This window comes from Ursus arctos, unplaced genomic scaffold (genome assembly GCF_023065955.2).
Source record: "Ursus arctos isolate Adak ecotype North America unplaced genomic scaffold, UrsArc2.0 scaffold_16, whole genome shotgun sequence".
Lineage (NCBI taxonomy): Eukaryota > Metazoa > Chordata > Mammalia > Carnivora > Ursidae > Ursus > Ursus arctos.
This window is the reverse complement of record NW_026622830.1, coordinates 25,293,045-25,313,401: the sequence shown is the minus strand read 5'-3', so window position 1 is coordinate 25,313,401 and position 20,357 is coordinate 25,293,045. Positions and strand designations below refer to the sequence as shown.

The 20,357-nt window shown below is 54.7% G+C and overlaps 1 protein-coding gene across 1 annotated transcript in view; it reads right to left on the bottom strand.

The window, feature by feature from the left end:
- The window catches only part of NOL4L (nucleolar protein 4 like), a 124,182-nt gene that overhangs the window by 62,018 nt on the left and 41,807 nt on the right, over positions 1–20,357 (bottom strand). The window contains exons 2-3 of the mRNA XM_044385761.3: positions 13,001–13,156; positions 6,444–6,555 (exon numbers count right to left, since the gene is read on the bottom strand). Coding sequence (XP_044241696.1) covers positions 6,444–6,555; positions 13,001–13,156 — 268 coding nt within the window. The remainder of the gene's footprint in view (positions 1–6,443; positions 6,556–13,000; positions 13,157–20,357) is intronic.

Below are 20,357 nucleotides of genomic sequence, written 5' to 3'. Positions count from 1 at the left end.
ATTTGAGCATTGCAAGGAGGAGGAGAAGCAGGAGCGACTTCTGGCCTGGCCAAAGCCTGCCCTCCACCATCTCCGCCGTGCTGGAGAGATGGGCGGAAGGGCAAGTGGGTGCCGGGGCCACGGTGGAGGAGCCAGAGGCCAGGCCAGGAAGGTCCCTGCAACCTTGGAAACACTATGCTGAGTGAAAGAATCCAGACGCAAAAGGGCAAATGCTGTATGATTCCACTTAGACGGAATATCTACAACAGGCACACTCGCTGAGACAGAAAGTCGAACAGAGGTTATTAGGGACTGGGGCTTGGGAATGGGAAGTTACTGCCTCATGGCTACATGGTTTCTGTTTGGGGTGATGAAAACGTTTGGGAAACACAGTGGTGATGGTTGCCCAACGGTGTGAATATAAATAACGTGCACTTAAAAATTATTAAAATGACAAATTTTATGTTATAAATATTTTACAACAAAGGAAAAAAAGCCCCTGCAAACAAGGGGGTGAAGCTACCTAAAGGGGACAAGGGAGTCCCTGCTTGATACGGATAAAACAGCCGGGTCTGGGGGACTAGAGGGTCCTTTTGAGGTGCTATATTTCTGGGGACGACACAGCTTGAATAACATTTCTTATCAAGTTTTATGAAAATACAGAACTATGTTTTGCTTTTTAAAGCCGTGTTGTCACACTCAGAGTTTTTGTGTTCTTTAAGGAAGGTTTTTTTTCTTCGAGGAACAACCAAATGTCACTCATATCTCAGAAACTGGCTTAAAATGGGCTGAACTTTTTTTTTTTTTTTAATAGAGATTCCTTCTTGGTTCTGTGGCAGAGGGTCCTGGTCGGGCTGCACATCGGTGCCTTCGCACAGACGCCTGGCGCTGTGAGGGGACTAAAATCGGCTTCCGTGTCCTTGGGTCCTCTTCCTGCCGCCACACCCTCGACCCAGACTTGACCTCCTGACACCCAGGGGCATGTCGGGACCAGCCTCCCCCGCCAGATCGACAGGGTAGGAAGCACATGTGAGGCAGACATTTGAGCAACCGCATGGAGATGGTGTCACTCAAAAGAGCCATGGTTCCTGTTTTCAGATCCTGGGTCTTCAGACAGAGAATTCTGCCATTTCCGTTTCATTTCCTCAAAGACATGGCCGTCTGGTGACAAGTGGGGAGCAGGGCCACCCTTGCCCTAAGGATTGCTGGTCAGAGCCGCAAAGGAAGACCTCATTGAGTGTCATGGCAACTCTCCGTGTTTGGTCATCCACGGAGGCCGGCCACTCTGTTCTTTTTACTGGTGGACACTCCTGGCCTGCCTAAAATGCCACGACTGTCTATGAGAAGGTATCTTTAATAGAGCCAGGTACAGTGTGGTTTAGGGGGGAAAAAAAGCAATGGCTGGGATGGCCCTCTCAGGAGGAAGGAGGAGGGGTCTTCCTTGGCCTGTTCCCTCCCCAGCGTGGTCACAGCTCAGAAACCACCTCCCGCGCCCAGAGGCGAGCTGTGACAGCTCAACAAGAGGAGGCAGGCGCGCACACACACACACACACACACACACACACACACATCCGTCAGAGATCCAAGTGCAGTGAAATGCTCGCCCCTGGGCCTCCAGAAGTGAGCTCTGGTGGGGAGGCAGGATCACGGCGGGTGGGGGGGCATTCCAGGTGAGGGAAGGGGCCTGGGAGCTGGCTGTGGGACCGTGGTGAGGAGAAAGGCAGGCAGGGTTGGGGGCAGTCAGAAGCCCCGCAGTTCTGGAGGTGATAAGTGGCTCCCATCAAGAGGATCCGCTTGATAGGCAAGAGGTGAGGAGCAGGGGCCCTCGGGAGCTCTGTGGGGTCATGTGCTCACAGGTGAGACATGTGCCAGGATGGGCATAAGCTAAGGGGGACACATGAAGCGGTTAGCAGTGACTTCCCTGGGCTCTGCTGAGACAGGCCAGCCCTGGCTGTGGTCAACACACAGAGCGGCCACGCCTCAGCCCCCAAATATAACCTGACACCACTGGTGAGGCAGGCGTTCACAAGGGTCACAGGGCCGCCATGATCCAGCAGGTTGCTGGTGAGAGAGGCAGAGGAACCTCTCAAAGAAATGTCTCAACACTCTGCCAAGGAAAACTGAAACCTGCCCAAGAGCTAGGCCTGGTTTGACGGGCGTTCAAAATAATCAAGGAGGTAGAGTCTTGACCCAGGCCGAGCCCAGTGCCGGCCTCCACAGCTGGGCTCCAATGGTGTGGTTCCTTCAAGGCAAGTTTCGGAGGAGAGAGTGGGCCTCGCTCCTCCAGGTGGAGCACGTGGGGGCAGCTCTCCTGAGCTTTCACCCACAGAATGGAAGAACTCAGTCCAAAGACACCCGTGGCTTCCAGTGCCAGGGGTGAGTCTCCCAGGCGGGGCTGGATGTTGAAGGACGTGTGCATCGGGAGGGCCCAGAGGAGCCACGAGACCAGCCAGCCTGTGGTGGTGTTCAGATGTGGAAACAGAGACCCGAGGCCTGGGGCTGGCTCAGAGGGTGATGGAAAACCTCTTTCCCAGGGACATGAATCAGCAGGCCAGCAAGTATTTAAGGGGCGCTGCTGTGTGTACATTCGGGGCGGGGAAGGTGGAGGACCCTGTAGCCCTGCACTCAGCAGGGTGGGACTGATGGCCAGTCCATTAGAGCTCGGGGATGGAAGAGCTCGGAGGGCTCTGGAGTAGCTCAAGATGGCTTTGTGGAGAGAGGATCCGAACAGCATTCAATCACTTAGCTGACAGGTACTCAGCACTCCTTAGGAGTTCCACGCAGACCCTCCTGCTCCAGGAGGTGGGTAGCAGTATTCGTACCCCCATTTTACAGATGAAGCACCCTCCCCGTGTCGCAGAGCAAGTGAGTACGAAAACTGGGCCAGGCCAGCAACCAGGCCAGCGTACGAAAGACTGCAGGGGCAAAGGAACCAGCTGGAATGGGGTCACCTGGGGGAGGACAGGAAAGCAGATTCTGGAGGGGCCAGGCACAGAGCGGGGTTGGAACCAGACAGAGGAGCCTGGGCCTGGTTGCAAAGGAATTACCACCTGAGTGGACGACTCGGTGTCTGAGGAAGGGCCCCTGCAGTAGATAACTGGGTTGCCCACTGCTAACCCCTAGTTTGCGGCCGTGCACATTATATTTTGTCACCTCCAAGGAAACCAGAGCGTGCCTGCAGAGGCCCCTTTCCCCAGAAGCTGGGGCTGGTCTGAGGGCACAGCCGGTTCGCACTCTGTCCCCTCTGCGCCTGGACTCAGGGGTGGTGGAAAAGGAGCGTGGAGCCGGGAGGCCCTGGAATTTCCCATCCTTGGACTTCCTGATCTTGAGCAGCCTCCTTTGTTTGTGCTCCTGGCGCTGGGGGAGGGCACGGGACCGTCCAGGCCCCCGCGCTCCGCCCGGGACAAACCGCTGAGCAGGGAAGGCTGCTTTGCTTCCTTTCTTTCTTTTTAACACGAGGCCAGGAAGCCAGGCATTTTCCCAACAGCTCCTCGAGAAGTCTCCATCCTGTTCCCTGTCCCCCTCCTGCCCCACCTTCCTGGGACAGGAACACAGGCCCGAGTCTGGGGCCTGGGGCAGGAGAGGGAAAGGGGAGGGCTGGCATGGCAGGGGTCCCTAGGAAAGAGCAAGCAGTATGGCCACATCCTGAGAGGCCAGCATGGCGGGAGGACATCAGATCTGCAGGCTCTTAGCTGGGGTAGGGAAAGGGACACCCTGCCAGCTGGCGAGGGGAGTCCAGGCAGCTAATGCCTCTGGCCATTAAGCAGACAGGGGAGCCTTTTAGACTCCGAGGCTCTCCACCAGCACCTTCCAGAAACCAAGCCCTTCCCTTTTGCCCAGCATCCAGGCTGTATACCCTGGGTGCTCACCTAGATGGGGTGACTGATCGGTGTCTCCCTGCGGAGCCCCCTGAACACTGGCATTCTTGTGTCTGGACCCTGTGGCACGGCGACAGAGGGTAGGGGGCAACAGGCTGATGTTTCCCCCGTGCCTGCCGCACGGGGTGCCCTCCAGAACGGGCTCCTTTAATTCAACTCCAAGAGACAGGCATCCCTCCCATTTTGCTGACGATAAAATAAGTCCTCCTGCCTTCTGGTAGAGCTCGGACAACGATTTCACCAGGACACTCGTCGGTGCCTCATTTCCTCAACGGCAAGCTGGGACAGACCCCTCATAGGATCACAGACGCCATTATGAGCAGAGAGGTCCCCAGCCTGCCACGGGACACTCAGCAGCCAGCAGGCACCACACCCAGGCCTGCTGGACCCCTGCCCGTACTTTGCCAGGGGGCCACACTGTCTCCTACTCCCTGCTGTCCTGGGGACCAAGAAGTAGCACTCTGCCTGCCGACCAGCAAGGACGGGTCCCACGCAGCTTTGCGCTGCCTCGCTCTGTCCTGCCTGGAGCAAAGCCCTGGAAAGGGAGGCTCCAGCAGCAGAGCCCACAGAGCTGGTTGATATTCTAGGCGGCTCCCTCCTGGCGTGAGTGCTCGCATTCTCTCTCTCTCTCTCCCCCCTCCCTCCTTCTCCACCTCCCTCCCATCCTCCTCCTCCCTCCTCCTCCCCGGGGGGTAGGGGCATGGTGGGGGCAGCCTGGAGAAGAAACAGGCTGCTGCTGTGCTCAGCATCGCCTGGCCACGCCAAAGCCCACGGATGACGAGGAGTGGAGCTGCAGCCCTGAGACCTCGCTGCCTTCACTGGGGAGTGGGGGAGGTGAGAAGCGGCAAGAGCACGGAGGCAGACTAGAGGGAGCCTGCAGACACCCCAGAGCGGCCCACAAACGCGCCCCCTCTGGGCCTGCCTCTGTTGCTCTAGGCTAGCGCTTCGGTGTCTGACTCCGCCAGTTGCTATGGAAACGGTTAGGCCAGAACAGGAAGGGACAGGCAGCCACCAGCAGGGAACACACCCCTGGGACCCAGACCCTGACAGGGTGGGGGTACAGCAGGGAAAGCCCTCCTGGCCTCTTTGCAGGTACTCAATACCGTCAGGGCCCAGGGCTGCAGCCGCTCACCCAGGGCAGGCCTCTGAGGGAACAGCCCCAGCTCCCTCCTCCTGCACGCTAGCCTGCTAGCCCAGGGCCAGGGCCAGGGCCGGGATGAACTCTCCAACCTTGTTGGCCCCCTGAGATAGGTACCACTGAAGAACTCCACTCCACAGATGCGGGAACTGAGGCTCAGAGAGATGAAATCACTTGTTTAGGACACACAGCTGCCGAGGGGCAGAGCTGGGATTCAAACCCAGTCCGTATGGCCTTGGGGGCTCTGGTCTTAAACCAGGAACCCAGCACTTATGAGTTATGAGCCACACTTGTTCCTGTCCCACAGGCCTTAGAAGCCACCCAACGTACCCAACGAAGCAGCCGAGGCCTAATGACCCCATGGACAGGAAGACTTCTGGATGTGGCCAGTCAGCCAGTGTCAGAGTCACTCACAAGCATCAGAGACCACCAAATGAGGAGGAAAAAAAAAACAAAACCAATTTGACACCTAGGCTCCAATTTCTTTGTTGTCATCTACTTGAGCTCTGTTGTTGATTTTTCCTTCCCCAGAAACGGTGGATGCCACGGGCGTACCACCTGAGTGCACGTCTTGCCCTCCATCCTCAGTCCGTTCCCATTCTCAGGCAAAACACCCACTGACTTCAGCAACCTTCACAGGCCTGATGTCCAGGAGCAGCCTAGAAGTCCTGACGAATTGCCCACCTGGGCACCATTTCTCACGGCACAGCTATAACCGTACCAGCCAAATGCACCGGCCCACCTTGCAGTGCCAAAGCCCCCCGCGGAAAGATGGGCCCCAGACTCACTGGAGGCCTCTGGGAACGTTCAGGCTGAGGTAGTGAGGGGTCTGAAGTGGGGGGTCCTTGCTGCATCTCAGTGGGCAGGGCAGAGCTGGAGAGCATGGACATCAGTCCAAGGGACCCACTTCAGCCGGTCACGAGTGGTCCGGGCATTTAAATTCTAAGTAATCCCCACAGATTTCCTGGATGTCTGCAGGGAGGGAACAAACCACTTAGGGAGGACCTACTGCTAGTAGGGGCTCTAGGATAAAAAGGTGAAGTGGCAAGAGGGGTGCTCCTGTATCCGGAGATCTCGCAGACAGGGCAGTGCGACCAGATCAGGAGGACCCTGCTCAGGGCGAGGCCTGGGCGGCAAGAATTAAGGAGCTTAGGGAAGAGGGCGAGGTGATCGTTTCCATCAGGAACATGGGTGGGAGAAGAGAGTCTTGAAGGGCAGTAGGAATGTACCATTGGTTTTTCAGTGAAACTTGACATTTTTTTTACAATTAAAAAAAAAAACAACAAAAATGAGGCTCTCCGGACATGGACCCACACTGGCCTCTGGAAATGGTGACAACCTCTGGCCATGCACTTTTCTGTCTGTGCCAGCAAAGGGCAGGGCCTGTGGGAGGGCCTTTCCCTGCAGAGCCTCCCCCAAGGCACCAGCACACCCGCCTCCTCCCCTACCTTTGGGCTCCAGGCCATTGGAGTTAAAGTGCATCCTCTTCTGACACTCCGTGCAGCTCATCAGGAACCGGGTCACGGCCTCTCGCGGAAGGAAGGCATAAGTCTCCGCAATCTGGGGACAGAGGAGCTTTGCTCATTATATGGGCCTAGGGGGAGGCCGCCTGGTCACCAGGTCACCAAGGTCTGTGCTTTGGTGACAGGTGCTTGGCCCTTGCAGAAAGGCAAGGGATTGGAGGAGCAAGGGGTAGGTGTCCTCAAATCTTAGCCATGGAAATGAGGTAGTAGTTTTCTGGAAAACGATTTTTTAAAAGATTTTGAATAAATGAGTTAGAAATTGAGAAAGCAAAAACAATGAAACATTATCTAACCTACGTTTTAATAAGCAATACTCCTCTCAGAGCATTTTGTTGCTCCTGAAAAATGAGTTTATAAACATTGCTATAGGGGAGGGTGAAACAATTTCCATTCTTAGAGATGGATAAACTGAGACCCACTTATGAATCTACCAGCTCTGGGCCTATGAACAGAACCCAAGGTTCTACAAGCTCTTCCTGCAATAACTCACAGATCAAGAACATTTTAGGGAGAGCCGTGAAAGTCTGATGACAAAGGATCAGATTTTTCAAACTGGACATGCTATTAAGGACCACCATGTTCCAGGTGAGGTCACAAGGCTCAGAGAGGTAGACCTACTTGCCTAAGGCCACACAGCTTGTTAGAGGCAGTGGCAGACTAAAGCCCATGCTCCAGGTCACACCACTCCATCCATAACTGCCTCCAGGGGGCCTCTCCTAGCCAGGGAGGTGGCAAGGGAGGTGAAGTAGATGGGAGGGAATACAAGAAATAGGCTGGGCAGGGGAGTGGAGAAGGAGGGGGTGTGGGCCCAGAAACCCAGTCGTCTCCTCTTGCTCTGGGTTTCAGGAAACGCACTGGCCCTGGTTTGGTGGCCTCTTAGGCCCAGGTTACCTAGCTGAGGATAGCTGCCCAGTGGCTGATTTTTGCACATTTCCCAGAGCCCGGGCCCTCCCGCTCCTCTCCACTAAGGGGCAGCATCACCCCAGCATTCCACCATCCTCACCGCAGCCCAGCCGGGAAAGTTAGCCCAGGGCTCTGGCCAGCCCACAGAGGGAGGGGACTGCTCTCCAGGACAGCACCAGGTCTACTCCGTTGGGATGCACGAGTGCCCCATGCCATCTCTGTGGTGGTTACGAGGTGAAGTAGGGTAGGGCGGAGTGGATGGGGGTGGGGGGTGGGGAGCAGGGTCCCAGGCCGCGGCCAGGCCCTCAGAGGACCAGCTCAGGCTGTGCCTTCAGCTCAGCTGGTCTGTGGAACTTGGGGGCCACCCCTGCTTGGTGGCCGGCTGCAAAGGCAGAGTTAATTTTGGTGACACAATTGTTATTTCTCAGCTGATTTGATGCTCTGCGGAGCAGGCAGGCTCCTTGATGAGTTATCTCCCTTCCAAATTCCCTGTCTGATTGCCTTCCTCTGGAGGTCAGGGACAAGGGCAAAGCCCTGCTCTCTGATTGGAGCCGGTGGATGGGAGGGCATGCAGCCCATCCCCCTCGGGTCTCAGGGTTCCGGGATGGGGGCTTTCCTGCCACCCGCAGAGACATCTTCATTCCCAGCCCAACCTGCCTGGGAGTCTTAGGGATGGCATGTCCCTCTCAGGCCTTCGGGGTTGGGAGGGCTGGGGCCTGCTGAAGGGCTGTTGGCGGCAGGAGTAAAGGAGTAAGAGGGCAGGGTGCCCGCCGGGCAAAGAGTGGGGCTGCGGCTGAGCTGGGCAAACAGATGAGCTCCGCGGAGGCGCCACAAAGTGTGGCATCCCAGGTCAGACCTCGGAGAGATGAGCTAAGGACCTGGGGGAGGAGTGTCACAGTCTGCTGGGAAAGGAGGAAAGTTGACACCATAGGAACAGCCTACTTCACTCCATGGAGCTCACCTGCTGTTGGGCAGAGAAAGCATTTCTCCAGCGCTCCAGGAGAGCCTCCCTGGCCTGGCTGCTCTGGTGAGGGCGGCCTGCAGTATGGGAAGAGGCCCTACGCGCCACCTGACCCACTGAGGGTTCCGGTGCAATTCCCAGAGAGGGCCCAGCCCGGGGGCCAGAGTGGTGGCCCGGCTCTCCTGGCCCCAGCAGGGATCCAGCAGTACGCAAAGCTGGCTAGCAGGCCACGGGGCAGGGAGCACCTTCTGGCCCTGGGTCCCACACAAGGGGAGGTGGGGTGGACTCAAGAAGGCTAGGTGAGAAGTCCTTGCAATCCTGCCCTGGGTGGCTGGAATGTCTGGAGCCTCACGAAGAGCTCCATGGGGAGTCAGGGAAGTGCAAAGTCCAGCCCCATGGGGAGTCAGGGAAGTGCAAAGTCCAGCCCAGCTCCATGCCGCTGTAGAGGCCCGCACGGAGGAGGGGCGCCGTGTGGCCTTTGGTCTCCGTAGGGCATCGTTTGGTTCACTCTCCTGCCTTGCCCACACGAGAAATGGGGCCTCCATTTCTGCTCCACTATGCAGATGCCCATGGCCACAGGACCCCATAACGAGCCGAAAGGAGGAGGACAATCCTTGCTTATGCTCTAGTCAATAGAATGGTGGTTTTCAGAGAGTTTTGGAGCTCCAGACACAGTTCTGGAAATAGTCTCTCATGCTGAAGCCCAAAATGTGAAACAGATAAAGATAGCGCTGCTGTGTTTAAGGAAGGGAAGCCCCAGGACCCCTGCCCCCACCCAGCTTCCCTCAGGGGCCTGCTGCCTCGCACCTGGGGCCTCCTGCCTGGACACTGAGACCTTTCACATTTTTCCCAGTGGTAAAAGGGAGGGAGATTTCACGGGGAAGGAGAGCTGAAGCTATTTGCAGAGTCGTTGACTTGTAAGGCCCCATTTTCGCTCCCCAGCTCAGGGGCCGACAAGGACAGATGAGGCCAATTGGGGGGATTTGCACCACTTTACAAGAGCCTCCTGCTGCCCTGCGGTGGATTAGCACGTGGTGGGCCTGGAGCAGCTGCTGACCACATCTGGCCCCAACTCCAAAGTGGTCTGGGCAGCCAGATCCCGACTCTAGCTCGGTCTAGCCTACCGGCACCCTGGGAGAGAAGAAGGAAGCAAAGAGCTTGCTCCAACCCAGATGGGTACAGATGCCAGAAAAGCCCCATAAAAATGGACCTGTCCTCTGTGTGGAATCAGGGAACTTTGTAGAACCAGACCCTGGGCCATGGGCAAGTCCCCCTGTGGATGTTCTGGATCCTCTGGTCACACTGCATCAGAGGCAACGTAAGGCAGGGACTTCCTGCCCCAAATGGGAATCCCCTGCATTATCCATTGTAAATGGCCATCTATTCCTGGCTCATATACCTTCAGTTTCAGAAAGCTCATTACCTGATCTCTCTGATCTATTGCTGGATAGTGGTGGGTGCTAGAAGCTGCTTTTTCCCACAGAAGAATGTGCCTCCTTTAATGCCCTTGAACAAGTCTGCTCATCTCCCTTCCAGCCCCCTGCTTCCTGCAGGCACACCAGGCCTGTAAAAATCTGGAAGGTCCCAGGTGCCCTAGAGATGGCAAGGCAGTCCCAGGATTCAGGTCTGGCAAAACACACAGAGACAGGTCCAAAAACCCTCAGCCAGGGGCCTGATGCAAACCCCGTGGTGTGGGCTGTGCCTCTCTGCAGCCGTCCGCAGTTTCCTTGGGGTCTCTTTCCAGGCATGGATGGGACTGAAGAGCTAGGTTTGGGTTGAGGAAAATGGGAGCGGATGAAAAGAAGGGGGACAAAAGCATCCAGGCACCACCCCCACCCCCAAAAAAGGAAAAGGGTGGCAAGAGAAGGGTGACAGATGGGGAAGAGGAGGGGGAAGGGAGAGGAGGCACACCCGGGAGGAGGGAGGTACAGCAGCCCCTTGGCCTTCACACCCACTGCAGGAGGGCCCTGGCCTGCTCCACTCAGCCTTGGCCCTGCTGCTGAAATTCCAGCTCTGTGCGCAGCCCAGCTGGCCCACTGCCAGTCATGTGCCAGCTCCAGGCTGGGCAGCGGGAAGTGGGGCACGCGGCGGGCATATGGACGAGAAGCCAGGAAGTGCAGAGCAAAAGGCTGGACGTCCGCTTGGCCCAGGGACACAGAGGCTGGAGGGACCAGCCCAGCCCTGCCTTCTCTACAGCATGGAGGCTGCAGACCTGGCCTTCTTTAATACCCAGGGAGGGGCGCCAGGGTGGCTCAGTAGGTTAAGCTTCTGACTCTTGGCTCAGGTCATGATCTGGGGGTTGTGATATTGAACCCTGCATCAGGGCTCAGGCTCAGAGCTCAGGCTCAGGGCTCCTCAATCAGCGGGGAGTCGCTTGAGATCCTCTCCCTCTGCCCTCTCCCCTTGTTCTCTCTCTCTCTCTCAAATAAATAAATTTTAAAATAAATAAATAAATACCCCAGGAGGGCCTGTGGTGCGAGATTTGGTGCTGGACATCAAGCGGACCAGGGAAGTCATGTGGTCTGGCTGGCTCAAGCCCTTTTACCTTGACCATGGGAAGTCATCGGCTTACTAGCTGACCACAGCGGGGGTTATAGAGAGGCAGGATAGGTGGTGGTCAGGGCATGGGCTCTAGGGCCAGCGGCCTGGCTCTGAAAACCAGTAGAGTGACCTCAAGGTAGGTTATGTGTCCCTCTGAGCCTCAGTCTCCTCATCTGTAAAATGGAGAACACAGGAGCCCCTGCTTCATATACACCCTTTGGCCACGTGAAGGCTCAGAGATCTGGTGCCCAGGAGGTGCTGAGCACAGAGCCCGGCATGTGCGAGCTGCCCAGCACCGGCAAAATGAACACTGAGAAAACGTGCTGGGTCTCATGAATACCAAGGGGCCACAGAGGGCTCTGGCCTGGGTGTCTCTCCCTTCATCTATGACCCCATGGTGGGAATACCCTCAGAACTCCCTTTCCCAGCACACATGTACTGAGAAGCAGGAGGGGTGGGGCAGGTGATATAATCATCTCCTGCCTCCCTCAGCCCAAACCCCTCATCTTTTTTTTTTTTTTTAAGATTTCATTTATTTATTTGACAGAGAGAGTGCGAAACAGAGAGAGAACTCACACAAGCAGGGGGAGCAGCAGGGAGAGAGAGAGGGAGAAGCAGACTCCCCACTGAGCAAGGAGCCCAATGCGGGGCTCGATTCCATCTCTGGGATCGTGACCTAAGCTGAAGGCAGATGCTCAACTGACTGAGCCACCAAGGCGCCCCCCAACCCCTCATCTTCTGAGGTCCTTGGGCACATGGGTCCATCCGTAAGACTCATTCAGGGCAAAGGCCATCTTCTGGGGACAAGGGCAAACCAGATGGTTGGAAGTTTAAAAAATCGGGCCATATGGGAAAATCATAGACTTATACAGGCCGCCTCCACAGCAGTCCAAGGCTATTTATGGGAAGAATTTGGGGGTGGGGGTGGGGTTGGAGTTCACAGCTGCCTTGGGTGGGGAAGCTCGGTCAGAGGGGCAGCTCTCTGAGAAGCCAAAGGCCGAACCAACACAGAGGGGGCATGAGGACATGAGCTGACTGCCACTTAAGTGCTATGTGACCTTAGACAGGTAGATCAACTCTCTGGGTCTCATCCCTCATCCCTCTCCTTAACTGCAAAATGGGACCATAGTGCCTCCATCACAAGACTGCTTGCAGACCCAAATGAACGTAGAGTGCTTGGCTTTACTGGTTTAGTGGTGGGTCCTGGGTTCAGAGCTGTGCCTGAACCATGGCAATGGCAGTCAACAGGGGGATGGGACCAGAACACAAGCAGGCCCCTCCTGCTCTGGCCACCATCTCCTCTACCTCCCCATGTGTGAGGTTTCCCACCCCTGGATTGTTGTCTCTGCTCCCTTTTGCCTACCCAAGCTTGGAATGCCAGCCTATATGCCATCTTCTCCATGAAGCCCCCCTGGCTTAGCACTGCACGTCAGTGTCTGGAGGTGCGTTTGTGGAATGCTCTGGGGGTTCTTGTTCCCTCAAAGCTCGTCTTGGAGGCATTTTTGGCTCTTGTGTCTTGGTTTTGCTCTCAGCCTCCCACCCCAAGTCGAATTGTGATCTCCCTGAAGGTAGGGCCCATGTCCTCAGACTTCCCCTGGGGGACTTCCAGTACTTACTTCACAGGGGGTTAGAGGATCGAATGAACTCACACACAGGAAGCATGTAGGGCAGGCCTGGCACACAGTAAATGCCATGGAGGCATTCGCTCTTTCAGTCATTATTATCCGGCCACCCCAACCCCCACAGTCCCAGAGCAGGCTGCAAGGGGCTGGGACAGGGAGCAAGCGAAGCAGAAACTGGGAAGAGGAGGGCTTTGCTCCTGCCCTCATCCCTCTCCTTCCCTCCCTCACTCGCTTCAACCTGCTTCTCCTTTGTGCTCAGACCACAGAACCCGCCCCCTCGCCCCCCTTAAGCCATCTCTGGCTGCCATGCCCTTGCCCTGTGCCCCCCTGGGTCCCCAAAGGCCGTTTCATCACGCCTCAGCTCCCTGCCCTGCCCCCGCCCAACATGTGCGGAGCCCATGGCCTCCTGCCAAGGCCCGGGGCTGCCCGCAGAGGCCCAGAGACAGACATCTCACCGCTCGGTAGGTTTTCTTCTGCCCGGCGTGCTTGGGGGCTTTGCCTGGCTCCGCCGAGCTCTCCACGTGCATTGAGTAGATGATGTCAAAGAAATCTTCCACCACAGCGACCCGCTTCAGAGAGATGCCCTCCGGCTCCGACAGGCCATCTGCCCCCTGCGACAGGGCGGACAAGCTGTGTCAGTGGCGGGGATGACAGCGGGGCGAGAGCTGGGCCCCGAGGCCTGGCAAAGGGTCGGGGTGGGGGGGCAGGGACGGCGCTGCTCCCTGACCCGCAAGGCCTCCAGTGGTAGGTCTGGAGGGCCAGGGGTGGAAGGAGCCTGCTGAGAGGACCCCAGGGATGGGGGCACCGGAGTCAGGGTAGCTGCTGCTACTGAATCTACCAGAAACAATGGGCAGAGAACGACAACAACGAAAATACAAATTAAAAAACCAAGAGGCTCCATGTTCACAATTTCAGACAGATTGTGCCAGACTCGGGCGGGGAGCTCTCGCATCACATGCTGTGCCAAGACCATCCTGGAAGTCTCTGGGGAGGGGGGGTGCTAAATAGATGCAGCCCCATCAGGAGCTCGCCAATTAGCAGTAACCTTTCACTGTGGTCCTGGGCTGGGGTCCCAGGGGAAGGGCTCGGATCACCTGGGTGACTCCTGCCTCTACCCTGGCCTTTCTGAAAAGCTTGTCACCACTGCCCGCCCTCCCCACTCCGGCAGCTGAGCGCCAGCAACAGACCCGGGCTCTTTGTGTCTGGAGATACAGAGAATAACAGACATAAGGCCACGTGGAGGTGGCAAGGCCTCGTGAGCAAGGTGGCCATGGACCCCCGAGCTTCTTATCAGGCTGGCACGAGTGCTGTCTGCTGGTCCTGAAAAGGTGCGCCAGGATGGAGATGGGGTCCTGCTGCTGGGCAGACCCCTGCCCGACTCCCACTAGCAGGGCTGGGAGGGAGCAGGGAAACTGTGGGGCATGAGGCTGGGGGATGTGGCTAGGGTCCCTCAGGGAGCAGACTTCTCGGTGAAGTCTTTATTCATAGGGCACAGGAGACACACAGACTCAGGGACACCCGGCTCTCAGCCATCATCTCCCTAAGGGGAGACTTGGAGAACTCTGGGGGGCTTCAACGATGAAGAGCAAGCAGGTGTAGGTGTGTGTGTGTGTGTGTGCGCGTAGGGGGAGGACTGGGGGGAAAGGAGGCGGGCTTTTCTCTAAAAGTGTCCGAAACACAAAACTCCCAGAGAATTCTTTCCTAAAGGATCTTGCTCATGGCTCAAGAAGGTCAGCTCTAGGAGGCTGTGGGCTTTGTCTGTTGGCTCAAGGCTGCCTCCCTAGCACCTAGAGCAATGCCTGATACTTAAGTGGCTCAAGAAATAACTACCAAATGACTGACTGCTTACAAGTGGCAGCCAGGCAGGGTGGTTTAGACATACTCTTCCTCGGTCTAAATGGGGCCCATCATTGAAGTGGCTGTGTGGCTCTGTGCAGTTATTTTGCTTCTCTAATCCTCAGGTCTTTTACCTGGAAAATGGGGTTAACAGCAGCACCTTTCCTATATGAGCTACAGAGAGGAATAAAGGAGATACCCATGCAGCACTTAGCAGCAAGCCCGGCCCATAGGAACTGCTGGATAAGTATTATAATTACGAAGTGCTTTGTCGTTTGCCAAGTTTCCCCCAGCTATGATAGCGCTGAACATTGCAACAAGCCTGGGAGGTTGTTAGGGTCAGGACCTGCCTGTGGTATAGTGGCTGGTAAGTGGCAGAGCTGGTCTAGGACCTCAGTCTTTGTAGTCCAAGGAAAAGAGAGGTGGTGCTAAATGGGACACCTGCTCACAGAACATTCTGGCCGCAGACGGGGTTTGGTTTCATCCAGCAACTTTCCCAACATGCCATGATGGGTGAACAGGGCTGTCTTTTTGCCAGTGCACTTGAGAGCAGATGGGCATCTGGAGTGGAGGGGGCCAAATCCTAGAGCTGGTGGGCAGCATCCATCGGTGATGACCTCGCTGGCCCTGTACAGACCCTCCTGCCAATGGCTTCTTTCCTAGTCAGGATCCATTTCAATGGGGACTTCTCAGATACCACGCGTCTGGGGGTGTGTGTGTGTGTGTGTGTGCGCGCGCGTGTAGGACCAGCTGCCTGCTGGTCCTGCTTCCTTGCTGTGAGATTGTGGGCAAACTCTTCAGCCTCCCTGAGCTTCACTTATGAGATGAGCTGAAAAATTCCATGACTCTTCTGTTCTTAAACTCTCTCAGGAGTTACCGCTACTCTTTCCTGGGGGTATCTGAAGTCCCCTCTGAAGTCCTGGGCCATCAATAAAGAGGGCTCATTAGTGACAAACTGGTTCATTAGCTGACTTGTAACTACCCAGCATTTTAGGGGAATCTTCCCATACTGCTGTGACAGAGTTGGATAGGACAAATATTATGACAGCCCAGTTAGAAGATACTTCTAACCAGAGGTTCACATTGGCAAAAACTAACAAAAGGATCGTAAGAATAAAAATATAACTGGGTTTCTATTTCTTGATCTGGGTGGTGGTTTTACAGGTGTGTTCAGTTTATAAAAAGCCATTAATCTGAACACTTTACAATCTGTGTACAATCTGTATGTCTGTTAAGCTTTAATTAAAAAAGTATATTAGGGGTGCCTGGGTGGCTCAGCCAGTTGAGCATCCGACTCTTGATTTCGGCTTAGGTCATGGTCCCTGGGTCATGGGGTTGAGACCTGCATCGGGCTCTGTGCTTGATGTGGAGTCTGCTTGTCCCTCTCCGTCCCCCTCCACCCCCCGCTTGCATGCATGCTCTCCCTCTCTCTCAAATAAATAAATAAATAAAATCTTTTTTAAAAACATATTTTAAAAAAGTATAATGGGGTGGGTAGTTCCACAACATTTTGATAATCTGAATCTAGAGGCACAATAATGGGTCTAACTGCTTAAAAGTGAATAGACCTCTCTGCTCATAAAACTGTTTCAAGTCAAAACACAGATACTTCTGGAAAAAGGAGATAAAAATTGGTGGGAAGGAAGAGAGAATGAAAATAATCTGATGAAAGACAATATTTTAGGTAGGTGAAATGGGAAGAGTCCCCTAACCAGCTTGGTAACCTTGGGCAGGTCACTTCTTGACCTTTGACCTTTTTTTTTTTTTTTAAGTAATCTCTACACCCAACGTAGGGCTCGAACTTAGATCAAGAGTGGCACGCTCCACCAAATGAGCCAGCCAGGTGCCCCACTTCTTGACTTCTCGAAACTCAGTTCCCTCACCTGTAAAATGGGCCTAAAAAGTCCTCATTGGCTGTTCCAAGGTTTAGGTTAAGAGTGTATGTCAGGCATCTGATTTATAAACGTTTATCTCTTCCCTTTGGACCCTGAATTTGGACATTTTGTGTTTAGGAATCTGCTCTTAGCTCCTGTCCTTCTGATCCATTCAGGTCACAGTACGGGTCCCCCAAGCTAATACCCACCATCAGAGGAGATGCTTAATTCCTAAGTAACACACTAAGGCTGTCACACAAACTTAACATAAATTTTCCTGAAGTCAAGGTGTAACCAACCAACCCAGATTAAACAGCAAAATGTACTGCCCAGTGCCAGGCCTCTGTCCCAGCCTCCCATCTCCATTCTAAGGTAGACACGGGTACCCACAGGCTTTGCACCTGGTCCAATGTGACTATAAAATTATCCCAGAGGAACTCTTCGGGGATCATTTTTAGTAGCTCCCTCTTTAAAAATCTATTGTGATCTCCCCTGATGTTCAAACCTGGGCCCTATAATTGGTCTATCTCAGCTGCAGAGATGTACACAGGAAAGGAACGGGCTTGTAGCAACCCCAATTCAAACCACACAAGGTCTGCAGAGCCACACCTTGAACTGTCCTCTGGTGAGCTGTGGCCACCTGGACACCATGTGTGCTACACCCTAAGGGAAGAACACCAGGATATCTGTCTGTCCTTCAAGGAGAACCCTGGGAAGAGAACAAAGGGATCCCACGGCAGTCACGTGCAACAGACATCGCTGCCATGCCCTGCATCCATAGAGGTAATAACCTTCATGCTAAGTGCTGTGGGAGAAGCATGCCTTCCTTAGCTGAGAATCCAGACACAGTGCTACGAGGCAAGAGCTCCTAATTAAAGGAGCAGAAAGCACCTTCCCCACAGCCTTGGGATGCCCCTGCCAACCACTTCTGCTTTGTACCCAAATTAGCTTAATCTGATCCATGGCCCTAAGCAAGCTGGGCACTGGTCTGACAAAGCAAGCTCACTTCACTTCTAGGCTGAATGAAGAGGGGGCCTAGAGCCTCCTGACTACCCCCAGCTTCCCGGGAACGCCAACCAGGAGTGATGGAACGGAACCCTGAAGCACCCCAAGGGAAAAGCCATGAGAAATACATGGTCAGTTGCGCAGGACCAACCTCTGGGGCCTTCCTGCTTGGGGAAGAATATTGCCATGGCAACACACTACATCCTTTCGAACCAGCCAACTCCAAAACAGCCAGCCAGACCCAGGCCAACAAAACCAGACATGGCAAGAGTTTTAAAATTTTCATGGAGTTTTAAAAATTTCATACTACCTTTCTTGGACATCACCATCTTCCTTCAAAACAGCCTGTCGGGATTCTAAACTAAAGGCCAGGTTGCAAGTTATTGAGGAAATCACCGAATGTCTATTTATATACTGCTCATGTTTCACAATATTTAGAATGGTGTTCCCCAAGTGTGGCCTCTAGACCATTAGAGTCGGCATCACCTGGGAACTAGACAGAAATGCAAATTCTCAGGCCCCACCTCAGACCCACCAAATCTCACTCTCTCGGGGCTTGACGAGGGCCCCTCAGATGATTCGGACACACCACAGATTCTGAGAACTGCTGATTAGAATGTCTCCATGATTCAGATAGGGAGGTAACTAGTAAGGAAACTGGCATTGGCTCATTAAATATATGCTTGCTCTGTGCTTCTAGGCCTCATATATTAATATTTTCTTCTCCTTCACTGAAGGCCAATTTTCCTAATGGTGGGAACAAAAGAACCTTATTGGGCAACATTAGCCTAAATTCAAAACACCTGCCCAGTGGCTTAAAGCGGATTATGGACAGAACGGGCAGGAGAGCTCAGCAACCTGACATCAGATTTTTAAGTCCTCCCTGGCAAAGTTAATTAATACTTAAACAGGTCATCTCTTGACAGGTCTTCTCTGGCTTCCTCAGTTTCCTCACATGATCTGAGTGCTCAGCACAAGGAGGACTGTGACACCCAGGGCTACAGACCGAGACGAGGGAGATGAGCCCATCTGGCCAGGCCATTAGACAGGCCCCTGCCGGGGTGGCCCCCCTCAGGTGAGCTACTGAGTCTGACTGAACCTTGCCTGTCTTCCCCCCTAAGCCAATTAAACAGACCCCCGTCCAACCGCTAATGGATTTTAGTTCTGTTATTTCCATCGGAACTTCGGAGTCACTTGCTGGTAATAAGTTACACACTTATCAAGGTGGGCTCACCGTTTCGGGCTACCAGGGTGCCGGTTAGCGCCCCACCACCACAATATTAGCAGCATATGCCTTCCAGCAACGATGAGGCCATGATTGAGAGGATGTGGCTAAATAGCAGGGACATTTCTCAACTGGGTTCCTACAGCGGAGGAAGAAACCACACAGAAAGTCCTTAGGATGCGCCCTTTTGGTACATTTCAGATCCAGCTCTTGATAAGGCGTAAAAATCAACAAGACTGCCATCAGAGGAGAAAGTCAGTCAGCAGAGGCCACCCCTGGGGAGACATACCTTCGGCTACCACTTATGTGGGAGCCCGGGACTTCAGGGGGTTGATTGCACAGGCAAAGGCGAGGATGCCGCTCCAGGCTATCTGGGCCAGCTGGCTAAAGGGCCGCCATTACAGGCAAAAGTTACTGCAGAGAGCGGCCTACTACTTCCAGCTTCTGGAACTGTGGCTGTTCCTCTTGTCCCCCAAACCACACTTTCATGAATTCAGGCAGGGCTGAGGTTTTGCAAGTGGGGGTAGTGGTTTTGGGGGGGTTCTTACAAAGTCTCCTTCCAGCTGCTGGCAGGGCTGGAAGAAGACCCGAAAAGAGGAGTCAGCCTCCTGCAAAGGGTTCTCAGAGGGAGAGGCGAGAGGTGGAGAGAAAATTCATAAGCCACACTACACTGAGAGACCAAAAAGAAGAAAACCAGAATGAAGGCCCGCACCCAAATATCCAGCAATTTCCTCCTCAGAATCCCCAAGACAAGCTAGTCATCATTTGTAAAGCCAGGCAATCAGGTGACTGAGGTGAGGGCATTGCCTAAATAGAACAAGGACGGTATTTGAATATCTCTGTTATAAATACTACCTACTGTGCACTGGAAACCAAAACCAAAACCAACCAAACAAAAAAACCACCCTCCAAAACAGAACTGCACCAGAATTTTAGGACCCATAGCTGCCATGAGCTCTGGAGGCCGGGATGGGCAAGGGAGGAGACCACACCCCCGATAAATAAATAAATACATGAACAAGGCGCTGAGGACTCAGTGCAGCACCTGCCTCTTCTCCACCCCTGTGCACAATCTCCAACTGCTAGTGCGGAGCCGCCACCGCCGCGCACCTGCCATCTGGAACAGGCCTCACATATTCCAAGACCTCCTTTCTGCTTCACTGAACCTCCATCTTCTTTCAAATCACGCTGGGGACCAAAATGCACACCCCGGGCCACAGAGAGGTGCCTGGGATCAGCCCCCGAACGACAGCGCTACCTTTGAGGGATGCCATATCCTTCAAGCAGCTCTGAATATTTCTTTTTCTTTTTCTTTTTCCTTTCCTTTTTTTTTTTGGTTAGCTCTGGAATATCTGGAAAGGATGGGGAGGAAGGGTGGGAAGAAAGGGGTGCAGCAGGCCCAAGTGTCCCCCTTCTGGCAAGAGGGGGGCAATGATCCCAGTTTAAGGGGTGGAGGGAGGGAGGGAGCAGCCAAGGGCACTGTCAGGCAGGAATGGGTCAGGGGGCCTGGCTGGGGGTTGGGGCCTGGGGGCGTCCAGGAGTTGCAAGTGCCCTAGGGGTGAAGTCACGGGCCTGAAGACAATCCAGCCCTGACCCTGGCCAAAGGGCTGGCCTGCCTGAGCCTCAGTCTCCTCCTGTGTTGAGGTGACACAATGTGACAGGACGGCCGTGGGAACCCAAATGGTGCACAAATAGCGCCCACCCTGGGAAAGACACCCATAAATGACCCCTGTCGCTACTACTCTGAAGGGGCGCGCTCCAGGACTCTGGGGACCCGCCTCCCTCGGGAGCCCTGGCCAAGGACAGGGAATGGGGTCGCTGGGGGCGGGGGGGGGGGGAGCTTCTAGGCGGAAGGGGGCGGCCCTGAGCCAA